Source organism: Protomyctophum bolini (assembly GCF_963924005.1).
Source record: "Protomyctophum bolini genome assembly, chromosome: 1".
NCBI lineage: Eukaryota > Metazoa > Chordata > Actinopteri > Myctophiformes > Myctophidae > Protomyctophum > Protomyctophum bolini.
This window is the reverse complement of record NC_137862.1, coordinates 51,100,567-51,125,730: the sequence shown is the minus strand read 5'-3', so window position 1 is coordinate 51,125,730 and position 25,164 is coordinate 51,100,567. Positions and strand designations below refer to the sequence as shown.

The 25,164-nt window shown below is 44.2% G+C and overlaps 1 protein-coding gene across 1 annotated transcript in view; it reads right to left on the bottom strand.

The window, feature by feature from the left end:
- The window catches only part of LOC308312882 (protein kinase C-binding protein NELL1-like), a gene marked incomplete at both ends in the record, with an annotated part of 297,622 nt that extends 272,752 nt beyond the window's left edge, over window positions 1–24,870 (bottom strand). The window contains 3 exons of the mRNA XM_080759648.1: window positions 2,440–2,590; window positions 24,108–24,236; window positions 24,822–24,870. Coding sequence (XP_080615774.1) covers window positions 2,440–2,590; window positions 24,108–24,236; window positions 24,822–24,870 — 329 coding nt within the window. The remainder of the gene's footprint in view (window positions 1–2,439; window positions 2,591–24,107; window positions 24,237–24,821) is intronic.
- Window positions 24,871–25,164: the final 294 nt, after the last annotated feature.

Genomic DNA, 25,164 nt, shown 5'->3' with positions numbered 1-25,164 from the left:
TTAGATAGTTATTGGTTAAAAATAATAATAATTGATAGGATATATTTCAATGGATTCTGTTACTATTGGGTGTGCTAAAAACCACGATGGCTATCGGGAGCTAAAAGGCCTATAAACTGGGATTTAATGCATTTACTGCCAAAGCAGCGATATCGTCACAGCTTTCTAATTAACACTTATTGTGCCCCGGACGTCCTCATCCGGTCACATGTCCATAAAATATGACGTAAATTTGTGGCAACACAAACATTAAATGCCATTGACAATGGAGGGAAGATTTACGTCATATGTAAACGAGCAAATCGGCTAAGCAATCACATCAAGTCAGTATGATGATGTATAATGATAATGACCTCACTTCACACGGGTGGGAAGTGATATATCTGTTGTCGAGCAAAGAAAAAACACTTTTTGTGTTTCACACTGACGTGACGGGTGCCAACAGTATTTATATCAGCCACGTGAAATCGTATGTCATTATTTAGTGCCCTAAACAAACATTAAAGTCGATAGACTTGGCTGGCTGTAAAGTGCTCTCTAAAGTGCCCTAAACAAACATTGCATTATCCTCAAATCCCATAGACTTACTTGGCTGCCATATGACATATTCTTCAAAAACCATGAATTGGAGGGGTTAAGTGCCCCCCCAAAAAAAGAAAAACATGTTTTTAGAAAACCACAATACAGTCTCATGAAAATTGGTATGGTGAATTACTGAATTTATACATTGTCAGATACTTGAATGTGTTCTTATAGTATCATCACTTCGCCCAAATACAGCTTAATGTGTTCTTATATTATCATCACTTCACCCAAATGCAGCGCAATGCACTGGCAGAAGAACTTTGTACCGGGCCGGGGAGGTGACTGTACGATCGGCCGAACCCGACTCCCAACAACCCTACATTTACCCAAACAGTTGCTGAGATTGAGCAGGCGTGCATTCATGAGAGAGGAGTTACAGTATGTGTGTGTGAGGAGCTGATCACAGTCACAGATAGAGGGAAAGTGTTATATTAGGCCTATTATTTATGCTATATATTATAATAGTGTCACAGTCTCAGAGAGAGAGAGAGAGACATCTTTGTGTTCTGTTATTGCTGAGTGACGCACACAAGCAACAAGGGATTTAGAAGCGAAAAAGTCGGTTGTGGAACTCCACGAGTGATTTGATTAGCCTACTAATGATTGACAGGTGCTGCCGCTTTAGGAGCGTTGGGAGTGAAACAGATCGACTTCCCCTTACTCTTCAAAATAAGAGCTATAGAGCATCGCAGTCCCGCCCCCTTTCAGAACGACGAGTGGCCCAGGAAATTATTCTCCATTCCTTTTCTCCATAGGCTTTTCAAAACCTATTTATTTAAAGACCTTTTAAGCGTCGTACGAAGCCAACTCGAGTCGTGACAAATCATGACAACAAACAATATTTTGGACCAAACAAATAATTACTAAGAAGAAAAACAACAAAAAAAAGTGTTGTAACCTGCCGTTTTCTTCTACTTTCTAATTCTTTGTTTGGTCCAAAACATTGTGTTTATCGTCACGATTTGTCACGACAAGAATTGGCTTTGTCCGCGGCGTAAACGTCTTTAAATAAATACTTTCTGAAAAGTCTATGAGGAAAATGAACGGGGATTTATTTTCCGGGTCTCTCGAGGGGGCGGGACTGCGACACTCTATACTTTATTGTATTTCTTAAGTGAACTTACAGGATGTGTAGATAGATTTGTAGCGCCCTGAAAGATAGTATGAGTATGAGCTACTGCTAACGACGACAACAGCCCTCCCGAATAACCCGGAAATCAAACAAGGAGCGTAGAGTGAGAGCGGACGTGTGGCATTCCAATGCTTTCATAAAGCTGTAGATAAATAAAACCATAGTGTAAGCAGGCCGCAGTAAAAAAAGAAATTACAAAAACAATCTCTTAATTCAACAGCCGCCGTTCAGTGCGGCTGTTGAACTCTGCCTCCGCACGGGGGCAGCGCTTGGACATTACGGCCATGTTCACCTCTCTCTCCATTATTATTTTATAGAGGCATATAAAAACATGAATTATAGGGATGTGTTCAATTACAGTAGCCTTCTATCAGCATGCCATAATTTCTAGTCCAAATGCGCTATGTATTCACATGTCTTAACTTCAGCACTTCAGCAATCCCCTTCTTCCTTTCAACAGTCCTTGTTGAGTTCAGGTCAATCTCAAGTTCCTGAATAGCTGCTCAGGTTTTTGTCCAGAGAATACAGGCAGACGTCTTTGCATTCTGCTCTCCAACAACTTCTCTCCCCTTCTCCCCACCCACCCACTCATCCACAGACATGCAGTGCAGGGGCAGGGGCAATCGGAAATTGTACGCTGAAAATTCACCTGCAGATGGTCTCGGTCTCGGGGCATGAGACTGGCTTCAATAATAAAAGAAAACGTATTAGATTACCGTTACCTGTGTTCCGACTCGTGGATGGAGAAGATGACTCCCGACGTGGCCGACTTCTGCTGGATGGAGGCCAGGAAGGTGAACTCATTTTTACTCCTGAACACCTCCACAACCTTCTCCGTGATGTGTGCCGGAGCGTGCACAGCTCTCCCCACATCTGCAGAATGCCGGAGGAGGAGAAAACGACAAGAACAAGACATGAGAATTTTAAAGCGAATCAGGAGGTCACGTTAACCCATTCTGACCGGGAACCCATTTTGGTGTCCGGAAGCCTCTAAAGCTGGCGACCTTGCCTGAGCCGGCATGAAGTGTTGAGATGTGATGAGACACCCGGGTGAACGCGCATATTTAAACACCATAAATCCTTTTTTCAGCATGCTGGCAGTTTATGTAACGATAATAACCTACTTTTAAAATGCTGTCACCAACATAATTCAAGAGACATGTAGATCAATGTCATACTGTGCTAGTGCGTGTGTATGTGTGTGTACGTGCATGGTTATATTGCCTGTGTGTGCGTGACGCGCGTGTCCACACTCCCCACGGCAATGCACTCACTGCATGGCTCTGTGCCACAACTGCAGAGGAAAGGTACAGTGGCCTCTTCCGCTGTACCTGTGTGTGTGTGTGCGTGTGTGTGTGTGTGTGTGTGGATAACATGCATATTGCTCAAAATACACACATGTAATGCTTTGACGCACAGGTCCATACATGTGTGTATTTTGATCAATATGCATGTTATCTGTGCCCCGAGCACAAAGGCCAGGCACTGTGAGTGAGACACCTGGGTCCAGTGTGTCCAGCTGTAAAAGACAGAGGAGTGGGCCACTCGCCCGCCTCAGTGTGAGGGCATTTCATTTCTCCCCCAGGGAAACAGTGGCCTGTCTGCCCTTGGACTCGGCCTCCTGCTGTCACACTCCCAGTCAGTGAAGTGACATTCCACTGACCCCCCTTTCCCCCCCCCCACACACACACACACACACACACTGGCTGGCTGGCTGACGAGAGCCTATACCGACTACAGAGTCCATTAATGGATCACGCCTTCAAACCAGGTCTGCAAGGGAACATGTCAGCACCATGCTTCCCCCCGTGAAGACCCAAGACGTCACCACCATGCTTCCCCCCGTGAAGGACCCAAAACGTGTACAGTACTTTCTCAAAACAACAAGCCTATAGGCTGTTCAGTAGGCTTTTTCATTCATTTTGTTTTTCTTGCTTTGCTGATTTAGGCCAATTAAGAAAACATAGATATTTTACTTCACAGTCATGTTCTAGCTCATTGGAACCAATTTATGTGTTTAATAAAACTTGAATACTGAGACAAATTCAAGCTTGTGACAGCAGCGGTGTCACAGATAACTTGACAATGCACTAGTGCCCCTCTGCTGTCACCGTCTCTCCCCGCGCTTAGTAATGCTGGAGAGATAAGAATAACTCTGGGATAAATACTAAAGGGGATCCATTAAAATGAGGTGGCATGTTCCCGCTCAGCTATTTGATAACCAACATCATATTTTTCCACTTCTCATGCCATAAATAATGCACGCGTCCAAACTGCAAAGCGAGTTGCTCTCATGTTGGTTCTACCATCTATGAATTGATGATTGATGTTGTCTACAAGTTTTAAGTGAACTTCTGCCCACTGAAATTGGGGGCCCACGAGACCGTATTATCCACCCCTCTGTGTCGACCGGAGAAGAGATGAATAGCTTCAGAAGATGATTAAGTAGTATGTCTAGATAGAAAATACACTATTTCTTAGTGATGCACCGAATATTCGGCCGCAGAAAATATTCGGCAGAAAATGGCTAACAATTAGGTCGGGGACTTTAACGCGTTAATTGAGATCAATTAACTACAGAAAAATTATCGCGTTATTTTTTTTTAACATTTTAATCGCACTATTTTTTTCACAGCGGAACGTCGTCACTGGACGAGTTTCAGACGGACCTGCGTATAATTAATATATCGATATATATATATATATATATATCGCATCGTGGCTCTGTATCGCGATACATATCGATCGTTGTGAGGTGGCAGACAATACCCACCACTATCCACAATCCAAGGTTCAACATTGCTTTAAGCCAAGGATGCGACGGGGCCTGTATAACTGTGGTGGATATGTAACAGGTTTTTAGGAGAGTTGTTACTACTCAGGTTCGGACTCCAGTTCACACCAATACAAAGCAAATGACACGACACAAAGGGATAAGGTATAAAAGTACAAAAGCCTTTTTATTATAGTCTAAACATATTAATTCATTAAACAATACAATATGGAAATGCAAGGGTACCCTTTTTTCTTTAAAACAAATACAGTTTAAATTCAACACATTAAGGCAAAATCAATTCAACACATTAAGGCAATTAATCACATTAAAAATAGCAAGCAGCACCGTTAAAACTAGGGGGGAGAGAGTCAGTGATTCAGGGGTTAGAAATACCAGTCCAGTCCAGTGGTGAATACGATCTGGGTATAGCACCTCGCCACAACCGTGACGAGACAGCAATTTTAGTTTAGGTCCGATCCACACTGTCCCAGTCCTGGACTTCCGCGTCGCCACTATCCGGCGTCCTGACGCTCCGCTGTCAACACACAGATAGAACGTATAATGAGTGACAGCCCTCTCCAAAACCGGCAGTTTCAACTATGATAAACACGCACACTGGCGTTGTTACTTTCCTTTCGCAAGGAGTAGGACGAGCATATCAATGATAAATCTCTAGCTGCGACGGGCTGCTCCACCGCCGTCACCACATCAGGCTGGCACCAGCACCTCAACACACAGATAGAACGTATAATGAGTGACAGCCCTCTCCAAAACCGGCAGTTTCAACTGTGATAAACACGCACACAGGCGTTGTTACTTTCCTTTAGTCAGAAGATAGAGAGCGTTGACATTGCAGACTGGAGTGCTCGATCTCAGCGACGTGGAGGAGGACATCGAACCACGGGGTCGTATGGAGGAGAAGAGAAGTCCAATCCGCGGGCACAACGTGGAGAGATAAGGGGTTACTTTTATCTGGCCTACAACATGTAGGGAGAACTTTAGGAGGACATGAGATAGAGAGAGGTCTGGCGTGCTCCGACGACGGCGACAGCAGGCAACTGTCTGAGCAGAGAGAGAGAGAGGTGGGATCTAGGTGGACCTTTTATTTGGCGTGGAGTTTTCACTGGCGAATGAATGTCCCGACCCGTCCGTGTCACAGGCCGCACACGCCCTGGCCAGAGCGCCCGACAGGTAAACAATACTGTGGCATAATGTTCATTGTCCATCGCTATCATAGCGCACGGCACTCATTAAATAACACAGAAATGGAACACGCATGCATAATCAAAATGAAACACAAAATATAAATAAAGCAATAACCCACAATGTAAAGTTGACCATTTATCATGCTGCTCTACGTGGCACTGTACATTCTGTGACATTAGACCAAATGCAATTTCCACTCTATGACAGATACAGCAGGGAAGTTGACGGGGGCGGTAACACAGCTCTCGACACAACAAATGGCACATAAAGCAGACAAATCCACTACAGACTATACCAGTACCACGGTGTTGCTCTGAAGGTTATCTGGAGGACAGAAAAGTGGAACAAGGGCAGTGTTCAGCAGCAGGCAGTGGCCACCAACTGGACACATTAACGCGGAACAAGACCTTGCATGTCACTGGGAAGCACATTTACTGGACACAGCTCTCAGAGTCTCACACTGAAGCATTGCGTGTGTGTGTGTGTGTGTGTGTGTGTGTGTGTGTGGGGGGGGGGGGGGGGGGGGGGGTGTATGTGTGTATGCGTGTGGGGGGTGGGGGTGTATGTGTGTGTGTGTGTGTGGAGGGGGGGGGGGTATGTGTATGTGTGTGTATGGGGGGGTGTATGTGGGAGGGTGTATGTGTGTGTTTGTGTGTCTGAGGGAACCACATTTACTGGACACAGCAGACCGGCCTCACACTGAATCATTGCTGTGTGTGTGTGTGTGTGTGTGTGTGTGTGTGTGTGTGTGTGTGTGTGTGTGTGTGTGTGTGTCACAGGGAAGCACATTTACTGACACAGCAGACCGCCGTCACACTGAATCATTGCTGTGTGTGTGTGTCTGCATGCGGACTGTCCACAGTATCCCTGACCAACAATGTCCTGAAAGTAAAACACATTTTAGCACGCACACATACACCCCCCCCACACACAGACACATACACCCCCTCCCATACACACACATGCCCCCCCCCCCCCCCCCCCCCCCACACACACACACACAGACACACACACAAAGAAGCCGGTCTACAAGCTCACAACGCATGGTGAGCTTGTAGATTGGCTATTTTTGGCAAAGAGATTCGGGGGCCCTATTTTGTGCCCAAGACGCGCTACCCACTATTTGGAGATTTAGCATGGCGCAAGGGGCGCTCCCGTGGCCGAGCTCCACCGGCCTTAGCCCGAAAACACATACTACACTATGCATATAGGTGTGGCTTGGGCGTTACATTAATTAAAAATATTATCGTGCCAGATGCCATTATTAAGAGCAGGCTGCGCAGGCGGGTTATGCTCAGTGCAATCTTATACACTCTCTTCCTCTCTGACCATGGGAGAGCAAATTGGCAGTCCTGACATCGATTGCCTTGGAATAAAATGAGATTTGATACAGAGAATTATCACTCACGCATGGTTATAGAGAACTTTAAATGACAGCAATCGCTTGTGTTGTGGATTAATTAAACTGACCCTGGACACACCGCAAAGCACAAATAACGGCATAATATCAGTAATATGGTAATAGTGTACAACGGGTAGCACAGCCATAAGATGGGGACGGTGCCAGATTCCTGATTTCAAGAAACAGTTGGCAACCCTATACCCAAACTGGCTCAAAATATGGTTATGGCAGGGAAGCGGTCAAATAATTGTAATGCAGGAGGAGTATTATGCAATTTAATAGCAAAGTCAGTATACTATCATCCATTAAATCTAACCTTTTATGGTATATATTTACTTATGTATTGGCATTTTCACCCTGCTGTCTCTAAAGTATGCCTTTTGAGTTTATCTTTTGATTTTACACTTTTACACGCTGCTGTATATTCTCACTAGGGATGTCAGTAACGGATAGTTTCCCAACCGGTTAGCCGACAGGATTAACCGGGTCATTAACGGATAGTGGTTGATTTTTTTATTTTTTTTAATAGGCTACCCAAATGTAATATGCATGTATTTGTATAGGCTACATAATTAAAGTTGGTAGACGAATGGTATACATTTATTTATGCTCCTTTTTTAAAAGACAAACAAAAAAGCAACATTTAACAATATGAATAAATTGTTGTAGGCTTAATCATCAATAAACAATGCATCGCATCTGCATGATGCATGCATATGCGCGTCTACAGTACAGAGGTCCGCCAGTTCTAGTCCAAAACATAAATAAATCCAGTCCAGATCTGAGCTACCTATAAAGCCACTGGACGCATGGGCTAAGCCTTTTTTTATTATTATTAAGGAAGATCAGCAAGCATGTCACCGTGTTCTGTTTGTTGACTTTTCGCTGACGAGAAATCCCTCAAACATCGATAGCACATGGCTAACTTGATAGCCGTAAGCCGTGCCAGTGCCCAGTGTGGGGAGACGGATAGGAGAAGGAAGCGGCAGCGGCTGTAAACGTTCTCCGTCCAGGCCAAATGGCCAATAATGGAATTAATAATGCCAAGTAGGTCTCTGCATTTATACGGTCGACATGTGTTCATCTCGTCTCGCTGTCACTCGCTTACATTTTGACTACCGCAAGTCCGCAAAGCTACCCTTGTAGCCAACTAGCCAGAAGTACAACAGAGAACTTTGGGATATTGAGGGGGCAGAAAACCGAGCCAGAGCGCTGTTCATGCAGCCTGGAGTGTGACAATTAAGCTGGGCGGTGCAAATAAGAACAATTTTAGGCATGTGTGCAACATGACAACTGTTTTAAAGTATTGTACAGTGACAAGTACAGTCTCTGTAATGTTTATGTTGTACTATTACTAAAAACGATCTAAAATAAAGGGATTTAAGATCAGAACACGTATTTATTATTATGCAAATTAACCGTTAAAGCTGATAAAAATATCCGGATGTTTCTTAACGGTCGGCTAACCGGTTAACCGGTTAACCCCTGACATCCCTAATTCTCACATTTTGTCGCTTTCTAACTCGGTTTTGAGAAGCACCGTACAAATAAAGTGTCTTATTCTTTTCATTTTTAATTGAATTTTCTTATAATGTTGTATAGTGCAGTGGGCCAGGAAAACAGAGAAAAGGCTGGGATGCATTAGCCAGAGGTGCTGCTTAGAATGTCTTATCATCCATCCTTCCCTCCAATTATCCCTCCATCCATCTCTACGTCCATCTAGTGCACAGTGTGCAGCAGAGAGTCCCTGAGGAGCTAGCCTGCTTTCTGCTGCCCCAGAGGCACCATCGGCAGTGTAGAAACCCCAGGCTGCACAACAAGGACTGGAACGGCAACAGCACGCCCACACACACACACACACGAGCGCGCGCGCGAGCACACTCACACACACACGCAACACTAACACGTGTGTGAGCCAGATAATCGCAATTCCCCCCAAAGACTAAGCAACCACACTAAACTTCACTCTCACATTTCGACTGAAATGGCCCTTAGTTGCCCCGGCTGAAATTACACGTGGGAATGTTGAGGAAGAGATTGTGCCATTAAAAAAAAAGAATGAAGATTCTTCACTCAAGTGTTGCATGAAAGAAATGACAAAAATGTGTTGAAAGGCAAGCAACTAAGGAAAAACACAGGCTGAAAAAATCAAATGGAAAAAGGCAAGAAGAGGGTATTGGGGGCAAAGACTGTAGATCAGAAGAGTTGTGCCGTGTGTGAGGCTGTGGTCTCCTACACAGGTCAGCCCCGCTCACATCTCTGTGCGGGGCTGTGGTCCCCTACACAGGTCAGCCCCGCTCACACTTTCAGGAAGTCTTCGGCGATAGAAAAATTGATGAACCTATAGAATAATGAAACTTTGATGAACCCTGTTTTGTGTGTTTCTTCTAACATTTTATTTTGGCCCTGTATGAAGCCTCATTCCTTTCTGTGAGGCGCGACCAAGAGTCACAAATGCTAAAAACCGCCACGCAGCAATGTGCCGAGTGGCAATGCGGCGAGCAGCGGCAATACACCAAGCGGTGGTGTCCTGCTGTGTCATCTATTATGTGCGAGACGCTGAAAGCCTAGAACCAAGATGGCCAAATGCGCAAACTTGTCGAGATTCTTAGTTCATAGCACTCCATTATGAGTCATCAAGGAGAGTGAAGTGAATTACGCTCTCTCTCTCTCATCCATTAGGCCTACCTCTACAGCGGGGATAGCAACCCACTCACACTCTCACTTCCGAGTTTGGGCCTTCCACAACAACTGTGTTAAGTACATCCACTTTGTCTTCAGCGTTCACATATGCAGTTTGTGCACTCCCACGCTCACTTTACCCTACATGCTTTAAAACACTGAGAACGTTTACCTTCAGAGCGGAGTGAAAATCACTGCAGTCTGCCCTTTAAAGGCTATTTATATTTGCACACACACACACGCAAGTGCATTAACAGAATAATCTAATATTCGACTATCAAAACGCTACGACACTGTAAATCAAAATCAGATTATTCGTCAATATTAATTTTAATATATATGCCGGGAGTCTGGTGCAACGCACAGGTCCTGGCGGTACTCCTGGTGAGAGCAGGAGTGGACCTGGTGAGACGTAGGAGGGGCCCGGACAGGAGTCAACCCACAGAGCCTAGTCCCTCCACATGCCGGAATTGTACCTCCCAGTCCCGGCAGAGTAGTTCCGGAGTGGATCCAATGGATTGTGTGGCCCTGGTCTTTCCCTAGTGGGTCTGATCGAGGGTAGCTACTGGGACATAAATCAGGACTAGATCACCCCGGCTAGGTCACCGGAGTGAGGGGTATGATGTCTGCAAGACCCGAAACCGAAATCACTCGGAGTGAGGATACGTCCCAGGTGCATCCAGGTGCATCCATAGCTCTAATTTATGGTCCATGGCTCAAAACTATGGTCCATAACTCTAATCTGAGCTATGGACCAGAGCACGCCTGCTAGCATGCAATCATAATCTAGCTCCTGCTAACGCTAACCCAGAGCTAATCCTTAGCCTTGTAAAAACCGAAGGGACTGTGGTTGTTGAACATATAGGCTTGAATAGCATTGCGTGTATATTTCTTTAAGATGTATTATTTTGCCTTCATTGGATAGACTGTACAGTATGGTGACAGGAAATGGAGAGAGAAACACGCAGCATAGGTAGTCGGGATCGGGAGTCGAACCCGCGACAAACCGTCAGGCAGGTTTAGCAGCCTAGGTAGCCCGGTTAGCTGCTACACTAGCCACCCGGGCCTGCATATTTATTTTCAACCAGAGTGTTCCCGTTTGTCTCTCCTCCTGCAACAACGCAACATAATGCTATGCTGCACCGTAGACAGTGTTGCGCATCGAAAATAGCAGATGTACAAGATCACAACAAGATCATCCACGAGACATTGTGGACTACAATTGTGGTATACAATTATGTCAATTGTTTTGGTACCTACTATACACAGTGTGCTGTGGGGCAGGTTTCAGTACCACTGCTGGCAGCCTCTACATCCTACCTCAGTCACACATGCTTACACTGGCACTGGCGCGGCACCTTCGCTCCCAACCACTTTAAACATTTATACAAACGCACACGCACACAGTTTACACATGGGGGAAATACCTGGAAATGAGATGTGAACTAATTTAGTGGCACGCTGAGTGCTTCGAGGTGGTGTATCAGTATCAGCATTTGTGCAAGGCCCACTACTGGGAGCCTGGCCCACACTGGGGGACCACAGCCCCCCACAGAGCTCCAGTAGAGCTCAAGCCGTGAGGCGAGTCAGACAGCCTTCCCCATCAGCTCTGGCACTGCTTAATTACTCTCTCTCTCTCTCATTTTTGCTCAACCCATTCAGTGGATTTCAGACAAGAATAGTGGAAGCACAGCAGCCAGCCAACCAACCAGGCCCTATCCTGTCACCACAAAGCCACTTATCTATAGCGCTTCATCCTAATTATTATGCTCTACTACGAAAGAAAAGGGATAGATAACAGCATCTGCAGACATGGTCCCTCTTTTGTCTGTGATAAATTGTCCCCCTTAGAGATCCTAACCGGCCCCACATTAGATGTCAAAAACAAAATGGCAAATAACCTGAGCATTGAGCGATGGCCTCCTTAATCATTCTCTCAGTGACAACCTATATAACACTAGGTAACACTAAGCACCAGCTTTTCTCTCTTTTAAAGAAAGAAGGGGGGGGGGGGGTCAGACGAGTGTGGTCTACAGTGGTCACTAGGCAGCATGCCAAGTATGCCCAGAGAGATAGGATCAGGACAGGACACACAAGATAACACACAAAATAACTCATCCTAAGGTCATCCAAGGGCACCACAGCTACTAAAATCATCTGTCACAAGCCCACGAAATTCACACAGAGCGAATATGCCACACATGTCACACAGAGGCACACCTGCTGTCGTGTGATGACAGTGTGATGACAACTGACAGTTCAATATCGATAAGAGCTAGAACCCTATGAACGATGAACACAGCGGTTGCATTACTTCACCAAAAATAGCTACATAAACGATGCAAACGCGACGCCTCCCTAATCGCCATGTCTGAGCAAACAGTGCATCAATTCTCCGGGCCAAATGAGAAAACAGCACGGAGGAAAGGAAACGCAAAGTGGCATGTCTACATGGAGTAATGTCTCCACATGTGTTGTTTCGAACACATCTAGCCTACAGATTATTCAAGTGGGACTCCATTTGGCGAGGAAGCTACGGGTTTAGTCCAGGGGGTGCGTGTTGAATTGTGAACTGAACTGAGAGGCATGAATTATTAAAATAAATAGCACTCCAGATGTTTCCTCTACCTTCATGACAAACACTAGCCTCTGCCAGAGCATGCAGATATAGAAGCCGAGCATAACGCAATCTTGATAAACTACTGTGGTCTCTGCCTCTATAAGATGTGCATGTGCGTGCACATACACGTGTGTTGGTACTGTGCACTTCCCATCCTCGGGAAGGTACAGTCACGGTGATGCAAGAACAACCGAGTTGCACGCTATAGCTTAAGACCCTCTGGCGTTAATAAACCTGGCTGCTACGAACTGGATGCCTTTGTCTTTGCGTGAAAGATGCAACAACAACTGCAAGTTAAGAGTCATTTAATACAGAGACTGAAAGAGCCTTCGCCGTTTTTATCAAAGCTATACTCTGTCTTCCCCGTGTTCCTCCGTGCTTTAGAGACAGCACTGTAGGACAACATCAAATGCTTGGAGAAGAACCGCAAGAAGGGAGAAGAACAGACATGTTTACATGCTTCCTTCGGTAACCCTGCAACTAAAACAAAACGACAAACGCGCCTTGTTGAGACGCAGCAGTCACCACTCCTGTCATTTTCAAATCCAGCTTGCTTTGATCCTCTCGTGTGCACCGTCCTACAGTATAGCGCCTGCACAGAACGCCAAGAGTCACATCTCCGAGGTGTGAACATTTGCATATGGCAGAGTCTCTCTCTCTCTCTCTCTCCATGAAGCCTTGAATTCATGGCTATTTTTGGTTTGTTTTTGTCGTAGTAAGACGGTGGAGACTCAAAGAGTCTCCTACTGAGTCTATTGACCGGGTCATCAAATTATTGTCTCAGCAAAGCGACAACAAAAAGTATCCATTAATTCAAGTCTTCATGGGGCAATTGATTAAAAAATAAAAAAGTATTTTTTTTGGGTGAACTACTCCTGGTTACGAAATGTGGGCCGTTATGTTAGCAATTTTGTTTTTTTGCAAATCGATTATATTATACTTCCCTACCCAACTCCCTCTCCTCCGTGTCCTTGGAGACACCAATGTTAATAGATGGGTTGTCACTTTTATGTTGCCCGCTACCATAATCCACAATTTGCATAGTGATTGTACACAGTCTATGCGTTTTATCTACCACGTCGTTATTGTCATGGGTAACACTAAATCCATAATGCGTGATTTATATACGACGGATCAACACTGCATTGAATGATTATTTAACATCACAGACACAGACGAGAGAGATCTAGTTTGTCTCTAAATCGTCCCACATTACGCTCACAAGTTTCCAGCAGCAGCAACTTGAGGAAAACAAAAAACGCTGACCAGATGTGCACTCGCAGAGTGCACATCTGGTCAGAGTCGCACTTTGGAACGCTCCCGTTTGGAAAACGTGGTAGCAGCTACTTAAATAAAAAGAAAAGAAAATTAACATTTTTGGATGTACAGTAGGCCTATTTATTTTCCATTAGTATTTTAAATCGATAATCAATAGCCATGACTGAAAGAATGAAATCACAGGCAGACAAAAAGCTTTTCTCAGAAGGAATGGCTGGCATCTCAAGTCAAGAAGCTCAGTCATCAAGGAGAGGACTCGGAGTATAGTGGTGCTGCTCCTTTACATGAACAGCAGCAAGTGGAAGTGGGGAGTTTTCCAGGCATGCCCAGGTTGGAAGAGACCACGGGGCAGATCAAGAACCAGATGGGGGGGGAATTACACAGTATCACCATGCTGGCCTGAGAGCGTCTCGTGATCCCCTAGTTAGTTAGCTTAGCTAATGTGGGAAGGATAAGTCTGGAATTCTCTTCTGGAGCGATTACCCTCGTGACCCGACTCTGGATAAGCGGTAGAAGACGGACTTTACAGACTATATTTGCATTATGAATTGTCCCAATGTATATTGGATGCGCCCATATTTGATGCCTATCCCTATATTTTCTATCCAACAGTCAGTGTGTAGAGTTGTCCAGATACTAGCCATTGCAATTTGTACAATATTGCAGAAATATATATTAACATCCGATGCCCATAGTTGCAGTTTCAAAGGTCACATACTATCAGGCAGGCAGCTGTACTTCTGTGCAGCATTCATAGGTATCGTGGGAGAGTGTTTATCAACACTGCAAATGTCTTATTTGGAGGTAGCAAATGCTATGCGGTACTACAGTATTGTTATGATTGTTCTAAAACAATGGAGAAAGTAGCTGTTCACGTTTAAAAATTCAGTAAGAATAACCCCAAATCAGAGATCACGTTAAAGTATGTCACGTTCCAAGTTAAAGTTAAAATGAAAACCATATTATCAAATATCTTTTCCCCAATATGTTTTTTGAGTAAGTGTGAAAATCCTTTGAAAACTTTTAAGCCGGATTTCTCAGACCCGAGTCTTCAGAAAGAAACTTATTTCAAAAAGGTTCCAAAAAACAGTTGGGTTTTTCTAAAGAGGTTTATTTTGTAGCTCTGATCCTCTACTTTCATATAAAATGGAGATAAAGGCTATGAATATAGAGTGTAGCTACTCTACTAGTTTCTATCACTTTTGTATCTGTATTCCTGTAATTCAGTAGTTCCAGGACCAAATTTGTAGCCTCTATTGTGAACCCCCCCCCCCCCCCCCCTTCATGGACTACATTTGTTTTCCAAAAGTTTAAATATTTCAGGTTTTGGTTTAAACTAATTCCACATTAATGTATTTGTATTGGGAAAGAAATTTATTTATCAACCCCACTGCATGCAACAACCAATTATGTTAATTGTGATGAAACTCAAAATAGACGTGTGATGGGCTTCCAAACTGAATCTTTAGAGGGAATCTCAATGAAATTAAGCAATTTAATTCATTCATTCATTAACTTAATTTGATGCCTCATTGAACAAAGCGTCACCGACAGTGATTGTATGCATGCGTGCGTGCGGACACACAAAATGCAGTTCAACATTCTGACTCAAATAGGACTTTTTTTTTAACCAGCTGCTGGTCAAAGAATACCCTGGAAATGTCCACAACAAGTTTGCCACCTAGTTTGTCGTCTGACAACTCCGTTCACTTCATGGGGCCAGTCCAATGGCGGCTCACATAGCTTAAAATAGCTCTTGTCCCAGTTCAGGCTGCATGAACAGCGCTTGACCGTGCAGTGTTTTCTGCCCCCTCAATGTCGTAAGCCATTCCCATCGTCGGCACGGCATGAAGAGTAATGCTGGTTCTCACCGGAGCCAACCAGCCTGGCTGTGCTGCTGTGAGTCGGACCACTGGACACCGTCGCTGACCGTGGACTAAACACACACACACCCCGTTTTTAAATGAGCAGATCTAGATAGATGGACAAAGAACTAACCAATATAGTTTAAACGTTTTTTTCGTGTCGGATCCCTGCCTTCATAAATTCAATAACAACCGTTATCAGGAATAAGTGGGTTTCAATTCACATTGTGACCCACGATTACCCACCTGTCCCACCCCTAGGACAGTCATAGCAAACAGCCCACTGACCAGTTCAACAACCCCAGAGATTAAAATTGCCTGCATTTTGCGTTAAGGGACGCAATACACCAACAACCTCTGCGTCCACGGGATGCACTACTGTACTCAGCATGTACAGTAATAATAATCCACGTGAAAATATATATATCGTGGTAAAACAATGCGGTAAAACAATAATCCATGGACACGATCATTTTGCATGGCTGCAGCATCCGACCTCATCCTACGTTATAAACAATATAATCCACGTAGGAATCCTTGTAGAACCACTAGTTTGTAATAACAACAACACTGACGGGCGCCGCCATCTTGCTCAGAGACGAGCGGTGAGCGGAGCGCAGCCTGGAGACCAGAGCCGTTTAGAGAGAGAGGGAGTGACGACAACATACCGTTCAGTGACTCATGCAGCTCCACGAATAAACAGTGAACGGAGTTGTCGCAACTCTCTCATCCGTCCGACAGAAAGACGGGAGAACATTTTTGAGCAAGACAAGCAGACTAGACCCGATTGAGTGGGAAACACACATCGTGTAACAAACGCCGACACCGTTGCATGTTGGACCGGTGCCACCACACACAAATGCCCATAAAATGCACCCCCAAAAAGTGCCAAGGCCGACTACAGGAAATATTAGCAACCCTAGTATTTTCTAAAGCTAAACCCAAGTCATCTTCAAATGAAGCTGTGTGCACAGCCTAACCCCTCCATGACCTCCTCCTGCATGTTTTGTAGCATTCGTTTTTATTTTTTTTATGTATTGTGTAATGTGTAATGAAAACATAAAGATGTATTAACAGTTAAAACTGGCAGAATTAGAGATTTCATTTCATATAGCCAAAATAATATGTAGAGCATTTATTTTATTCAAATGTATTTTGCTAGCTTTAGTTATAATAATTTCTTCTTTGTTTTCTACATGAATATACTGTAGCCACATTCTAACCATATACAATGAAATGGGAGTTAAATGCTGCAATTTGTAACAAAATAAATGCCAAATATGCCCTCATCTCAAAGACCATCCCTGCATCCCGGTTCATATACATTGAAAACCTATTTACAGCAACCCCCTGCCTGGCTTGTGGAAAAGTTGTGCCGACTACGAGCAGGCGAGAAAAAGACCCTGGGCCATCGCCCGTTTTGCCGCAGTGATAATGGTTATTTATTAATGAAGTAATAAAAGTATGCCTACTAGTTGCCCACGTTTCAAATCATCTGAAGAAAACATTACATTTGCAGATGCTGTAAGCGGTCGCAGTCCCTCCCCCTTTGCATTTTTCCCATAGGCATTTCTTAAATTATTTATTTAAAGACCTTTTAAGCGTCGTACGAAGCCAACTCTTGTCGTGACAAAATCATGACAACACACACAATATTTTGGACCAAACAAATAATTACAAAGAAGAAAAACAACAAAAAAAGTGTTTTTTTCTACTTCTAATTCTTTGTTTGGCCCGAATTCTTTTGTTTGTCGTCATGATTTGTCACAACAAGAGTTGGCTTCGTACGACGCTTAAAAGGTCTATGGGAAAAATGGATTGGGATTCATTTCCTGGGCCACTCGTTCTGAAAGGGAGAGGGACTGCGACGCTCTATACCTCCCCGAGATAGGACTATCAGCGAGCAGCCGGATGACGAGGGTCTGTGGCAGCGGGCAGCCGGGGGACGAGGGTCGATCAGTGACAGCGGGCAGACTTGGGGCCAAAGGCCCGGACCAGACATGTAAACACAAGCTGTTTTAATTGCTTGCACGACGGGCTGGGTATATACACAATTGTATTTATTTCTATGCCCTTGCCAAATCAACATTATACACAGCCGCTATTTAAAAAAATATATAATTGCCTTATTTTTCTAGCTTCTGGCGGTGTGAACGCGGCTTAACAAACTCACACCGTCTGCACAGCATGAAGACTCACAGCATCAACAGTCATGTGGAAATTGGAGTAGCTTAAAGGGTAAGACCACTTGTTTAGAGGTTTGGGTTGTTTTCGTATACCTTATTATGGGCAAACTGCAACGGGGAAACAGCTCTCAAAGTCACTCTTTTAGCACATAAACGAACGCAACAAAAGCTGATTCTGATAAATTAAATTAATAAAAAATGTCAACTTTGTCTTGTTTTGACAAATGTGTAGAAAGATCTGGTAGGTATGCCCACGCCGACCGAATTGGTCCAAATCTGTACACCCACTCTGAAGCGTATTATTGGAATGCCGTTGAGCCAGTATACGGTGTTGTAAACAAATGCAATTGATGCCGTCCGCTTGTCGCTAAAAACGTACACAATGGTGTTTGAGGGAGACACTTTAGAAGACACTTTAGAAGAAGTATCTGTGTCTGGACTACTTGTATCGCGAGGCTGCAGCTGGGTGCATCTCAAACAGCGTGGCGACTTGTTTACAAACGAAACCTCGCAAAATGTCTCCGCGAGAGTTGGGAACGTCGCAGTACTGCTTCAGTATATCTCCAACCAAAATAGTAACTTTATAAATCTATCTTAAAAGACGAAAATAAAAGTTTTCCTGAGGTGATAAACTGTCAGAATCAGATTTTGTTGCGTTTGTTTATGTGACTTAACTTGAGAGCCGTTTCCCCGTTATAATGGAAGTCAATGAGACCCTATATTTTTTATTTCTTAGTGTATACATCTTTGAAACTTCATTATCGCGCCACTTAGTGAGCTATATGTTAGGTCTGCTATTTACAATAGAACATCTAACCACAAGCTTGTGACAGAGAAGCGAATTTTCGTGCCAGTTGCCGACTTGCCGTGCGCTCCGCAAGTCTACTATGCTACAACTTCATCATTTAAACATTGATCTAACTGGGAAGTTACAACAATCATGACAGAATCCCGACAGTTTGACATTGTTCAAGCCGTTGTCGGTGCGCAACAGAGACAACTCACTTGATGTAAGCGCTGGGGGGGGGGGGGGGGGGGGGGGGGGGGGGGGGGCGGGCCCGGGCCGCATATCCCCACCAGGCCAGGTTGTATACCCAGGGCTGTGGAATTCATAGGCAGTCATAGTAGCCAGTTTGAATGGAACCTGCTTAAACAGAACCATACATTGCTGTCAGGTGGAAACCTTGTATGACCAAAACCATATATTGCCGTCAGGTGGAAATTTCGTATGTCCAAAACCATTCATTACAAAATATATAATTAAAAATACAATAGTTAGTCTACAAACTCACAATGCATCATATTCATATCTCGACACGTTGGGAGCTTTTGATCTATGATGACTGTGTCATCATTTTATTGTTTTTTTCTCATTATCGCCCATCTCATCACAACTAATTACTGGACAGGTTTAGCCTGCTTTGACAAGTTATAAAACAAACCAATTCCCAATTACAAAAATATTAGTAGGTTATAAAAGCCACTGCAGTGAAAGTACAATTACTGTGTAATCAAAATAAAAGGACAATGCCTTTCGGAAAGGACAAAGACAGCCTAATTATATCAGGTTTGATTGATAAGGTACTGAAAGCTCATTCCTTATGCCCTCAATGAGCAGCGTAAAAAAGATAAATAAGAGTTTAATTGGCCTACACTTGGGGTTACTGTGCTAATTGTTCACCTTACATTGGGAAATTTGGAGATGAGCAATATAGCAGGTGACATTTCTGGTCATCTGATAATGTTAACACCAACGCAGTGGCCCGGAGTATTGGCAATGATGAGGCACCACTGAAGGTAACATTGTAGACGCAAGAAACTATGCCAAAATCACAGTGAAGTGAGCGGCGCGGACAATCTGTGCGTTAGTGCGTGCGTGTCAATCGGTGGACAACAGGATCACCGAACTGTGGGTGCTGTTGAGGTTCCAGGGTGAGACAAGAAACACCGGAATAGAGGGTATGTGCGTGACATCATCGTACCCGGAAGTTATGCGGGAACGCCCACTGAGTGGCAAAAAAACTACTTTCTGACCTTGACAGCCCATTCATCAAAACAGAAAAGTCCTGTCTGATTGCATTAAACAATGTTAAACTCACCAACATTGCAGCTGTACGAAAAGCTTGAATTATCCTCCATCTGCAAAGTTTTTGTTTCATAAAAATCCACCATAGAAACGGCATGAGCTATTTTCCGTCAAGAAATGCCCTGCATTTGATTATTTCGTCAGAGTTGGGAAGTGCTCGTTTTCAATAAAACAACATTTTGCTGCCTGTACTGCATTATGTGACATTTAGAAACGGGTGCTAAGCAGGGCGGTTGAGTGATTTCCAACGAGCGCTTACAAACTCCAACACTCCATGCTGCTCAATGTTTTGCCACTCAGTCTAGATGAGGGGGGGGGGGGGGGGGGGGTGGCTTGACAGAGAGTGATGGAAAGTTGCATGTCGCAGCCTTGCACACACTGTCCAACCCAAATTCGAATCCAAACACAGAGCAAAACGCAATTTCACTTCCACCCATATGGTGCCCATATTATGCTACAAATGTCACTGTTGAAACCAGATTTTTCACCCCCACCAGATTAGGCATAAATGATCTTGTGACTCAGGTGAATGACTGTCAGACAGGGTTATGATACTACATACCATTTGCTTGTAATTGCCTCAGAAGATGTGTGTGCCGGACCTATCTTATACAAGATAATTCCCCAGACAGCTTCTTCATGTCCTGCTGCACCCCATGACTGACACATTCCTGGGTATAGGCAAGCAGGCCTGGCAGAGATCTGCTCTCCAAGAAGGGCACTTTTCTATTTTCTCTCTTTTTTTTTTATTAAGCCAGAACATGCTGTCCAGGAAAATATATTGTTGACTTTTCAGTCCAGACGTGAAATGTGTGCATGATCCGCCATTGCCGATGAGAGTACATCATAATTCCCCCACATCCAATTGAAGCACCTTGTTGTCACCTGCGTGCCGTCCATCTATGCTCCCTTTAATTTGACAGCAAGCGGGCAACATATAGAGTTATAGACGCGCCTGCCCCTTTTGAAAGATATCACCCCCATGTAAGATGAATAATTCAAACAGAATAACTCTGCTATGGTTCCTGTGAGGTGGGACCAGTGTCCCCCTCCTTCCTCCCAGCAGTAGGACAGCCAGGAAGTTCATACATAAAAGATGAACGGTTTGATAGCCTCGAATGGATCCAGGGACAGGGACTGTGGCGCCTTCGACTTTTACAGCCACAGCCTATGGTTTAGCTGCACGGAGCCTGTGAACTGCCCCCGTCCTCCTGGGCTACTAGCCTGCATTGAGATCGTTCAGGGTAATATCTGTGCCACCATAATGCAAGCCTTCTCTCTGCAGTCAGAGCAGGGTTGCAGTATAAATAGCGACAACACATGCATGAGGGAGAGGTTGAGATGTAAACTGAAGCTAATGACTTGTGAGGCAAGTTACGGCAAAACAACAAAATCTCTCAGTTTGTCTTCAAAAGAACACCATAGAAAAACGTCATGCTCCAAGTTAACTCCTATGAACTCTAAAAGGTCTATTAAAAAGCTTGTTGCTGGAAACGGAGATCTTCCCAAGATCAAATTCAGTTTCCATTCAGTATACAGTATGTGCATAGCGCTTTCTTAAACCGGGAGTCATACACTGCATACTTTAGTTTACACTACAGGATTTGAAATTGTGACCTAAACTCAGTTATCTAAATTTGACATTAAAAACCAACATTATCTTGTGCTATACAGAGAGCCCAGACTCCCTAGAAAAGTGGTACAGACTGTTCCATTTGATGTGAACCCTCTGCCCACCACCACAAACCCGATAACATTTCACTGGAGCACATCAAAGATTGGCATATTATTTCTTCTTTATAAAGGAGTAGCCTGCGAGGCGTCTGGCATATTTCTTCTTTCTAAAAAAAAAAGTAGCATGCGAGGCGCCGATAGCCTGCGAAGACAGAAAAGTACAGTACAGTCACATCCATGACATTAACCCATTCTGACTGGGAACCCATTTCGGTGTTGGCATCATGTTATGCTTTAGCTATTGAAAAATATCAGATCTACAAGCTCATAGCGCGCCACCGAGTGGCGCGCTACGAGCTTGTAGGTCTGCTATTTTTGAAAAATCGAAGAACGACTGACATTTTTCAGAATCTGATCTCAGGTCAGAATGGGTTCATCAGACCAGTGTGTGTCCAGTGGAAACCTCGTATGAATCTGATCTCAGGTCAGAATGGGTTAAACTCGTTAACTGCCAGAGTTTCCTGCATAGCCATAGCCTAAGTCTATCTAGGCCTTGCCAGCACTTTTGAGTATTAAACTTCCAAAACGCACAGAATATTTTTTTTTCTATGACGAAGGGGGTGGGAGGGTGACTGTGATGTTCCGTTCTTTAGGTATTGGCAGTTGAATATAGCTCGTTTTCACCAAAGAGTTGAGAAAATGTATTTTTATAAATCCTATATATTATTAGTCGGCTTGGATACCATTTGTAAAATCTGCCTCAGGTCTTATGCTGCATTCACATGGAATCAGGCAATATTAATAGAGAGACGTCACCGGATCTCTCCTCCCATCCACTTGCATTAAGTTGCTCAAGAGGCGATTTCACTCCTCGTTCCGGGTAGGACCAGATTGCATTCTGGGATGGATTGGGCAAAATCGTGAACGCGCTGGTCTGTTGACTATCATTGCACGTGTTCACATATGAAACAGCCTTCACGTGTCATTGCCCCATAACGTGCGCAATGATAGTCAACGGACCAGACCTCCCAGTCCCGGCAGAGTATTGGGGCGAGCGGGCTGTGTGGCCCCTAATAGGACTGATCGTGGGTAGCTACTGGGACGTAAGTCGGGACTTGATCACCCCGGCTGGGTCACCTGAGTGAGAGGTATGATGTTGCGAGACCCGAAACCCCGATGACCTTGGGATACATCACTGAGGATACATCCCAGGTGCATCCATGCAATGTTTTTTTTTTTTTTTTTTTCGTTTTGAGCTTTTAGATCAGCTATTTTTGAATAGCCGAAATGTAAAATAGGGTTTATGGACGCCTTGGAACCTCCTCAAGGACCCACAGAGATCCTTGGAGCCTACTTTGAGAGCCAGCGTGTTATGGGACTTTGAAAACCAGGGATGAAGTGGTCAGAAGAAGTATATTGGTCTCTAAAACATACATCATCTCCAACTTTCTGATCCAATCCTCATTGGATTTCAGTTGCACGCAGCAGAGCAGCAGAGCACACAATACACTCTGCATTACAAAGTCAACTGAGGATGTCACTGTCTATAGAAGAGGAGACCTCCATGCTATGTCTTTCATTCACAAAAACACCTCTGATGAATTAATATTGTGAAGTGAAGTTTTGATAAGGAATCACACACCTTTATATATCATCTAAGGTTTATGTGTCAATATGTAGATTTCTTTACTACATATTATATATATTTTTTCTTGACCCCCCACTTGCCCACTATGTCCAGTGCAGTTTAAAGCACTTCCAATGCATCCCCCTCCCTTGCCTATACACAATGTGCACAGATGCACACATCACATTATTATTAGTACATTATTTCACATAATACATGCGCACAGCCTGTGCACACACACACACAGGAAATAGCAATGGTTGCCAGAACAGTTAATCAATGCCATGCTAAAAAATGAGATGGGAACCAAAATGTCTCCCGTTGCACACGTTCAATTCTCTCAATCCCTCGCTTTCTCTTTCTCTGCATACATTCAATTATCTCTCTCTCTCTCTCTCCAAAGCATAGAGAGGTACTGGAATTGTAAGTGCCAGAAAGAGCAATGTTGCATTGATTGACCACATCACATCTCCAATCTGTGGCGATATAGTGAGAGTCCAACGTTACACACCTCGACCTAAAACATGTTCCTGACATTCCACTAACCACCAGCCAATGAGGATTTGATTTGGTGGAGGTCACAGAGAGAGAGAGAGAGAGAGAGAGAGAGAGAACTCATGGCATTCAAAGCATCTACATACAGTATGTACTTCCAATTCGACTTTCAAATGTAGCCTGGAAGGGATTTGAGCATATGCTGCCTGGGAGAGATTAAACGTGAGGATAATTATTAGAGGTGGCTCCCTGGAGTTTTCTAGCTCAACATCTTCACAAGCGGAAAGGAAGGCGCTGGCTTTTGCTCCCATTAACTGATGAGAAACAGTGAGGTGTGTGTGTGTGTGTGTGTGTGTGTGTGTGTGTGGCTACACTGTCTGAAATCAAGAGTGTAGCCATGGAACAGCAGAGGAGACAAAGGAAAAGTCCAGTTATACTGAATGCACCAACAGATGGCTTTACAGAGAGATAAGAAGGTATACATATAAATTACCTCGAAATAAGAAGGCTTTGCTGCCGTTGTGAAGCCCTGCCACTTGGGTAATTCCATAAGTAGCATTCGCCAGGTCAAGTTCATTGATGACATCGATCTGGTAATCTTGATCTGTTCCAAAAGCCAATACTGTCAAAAAGAAATATCAAGGTTAAGAGCATGTTCGTGCAGAGACATTCAGAGTACTGTCTGGAACCTGCATGGGTGCCTAAAAACGCTTAATTCAAACTGAGCTGGTCATTACCGAAATGGCCATGCTTAAAAAAAATATTACAAACAAAAAGCCACTAATTTCTATGCAACCGTCCTCGGTCGGTCCACAGGCTGCGCTGCTGCCAGTGTAGACTATCTCAGAAAGATGCTGAATGTGCCCAGGTGCAGGTAATCACCTGGACAACAACAATTCTGGCAATGGCAAATAATCATAATGACATTTTACAACATGATGCTGCTGCTTAATTGATAGGAGAACCGGAAAAGTACTAAGAGTAAAACTGATAAACTGTGGTTTATATTCTCCTAAAGAACCCCCGAAAGACAAAATCAATATAAGCTTATAATTTCCACCTTGCACGCGCGCAAGCTGGAAACGAACGAACAAGCCCCGACGTCCATGCACATAATATAGTCAGACTCCACTCAGCCAGAAGAACACACACCCACTCAGCCAGGTAATGAAAGTATAATCACACTATGAGTCGACATGCAGCTTACCTGGTTTGGTGAAAAAGACAAGGGATAACAACGCCACGGGGAAATCCATTTGCGTGCAGTGCGTGTGTGAGTGCGCGCGTGCGTGCGTGCGAGTTGCCCTGTACAGTTTCCTCAAATGTTTTTGTTTTTTGTTTTCTTTTACCAGCAGCTATACCCGGTATACCTACTATAGCCTACCACCACCACCACCAGCAGCCACCTTAATAATAATAATTAATAATAATAATCCTCCGTGTTGTTCTTCACGCCGCTCCGCCGTGCTCTGCTCTGCTCTGTAGGAGCTGCTGCTTGCCTGCCTGCCTCCACAATGTGGCTGTGGCATGCATGGCGTGGAGACACGGAC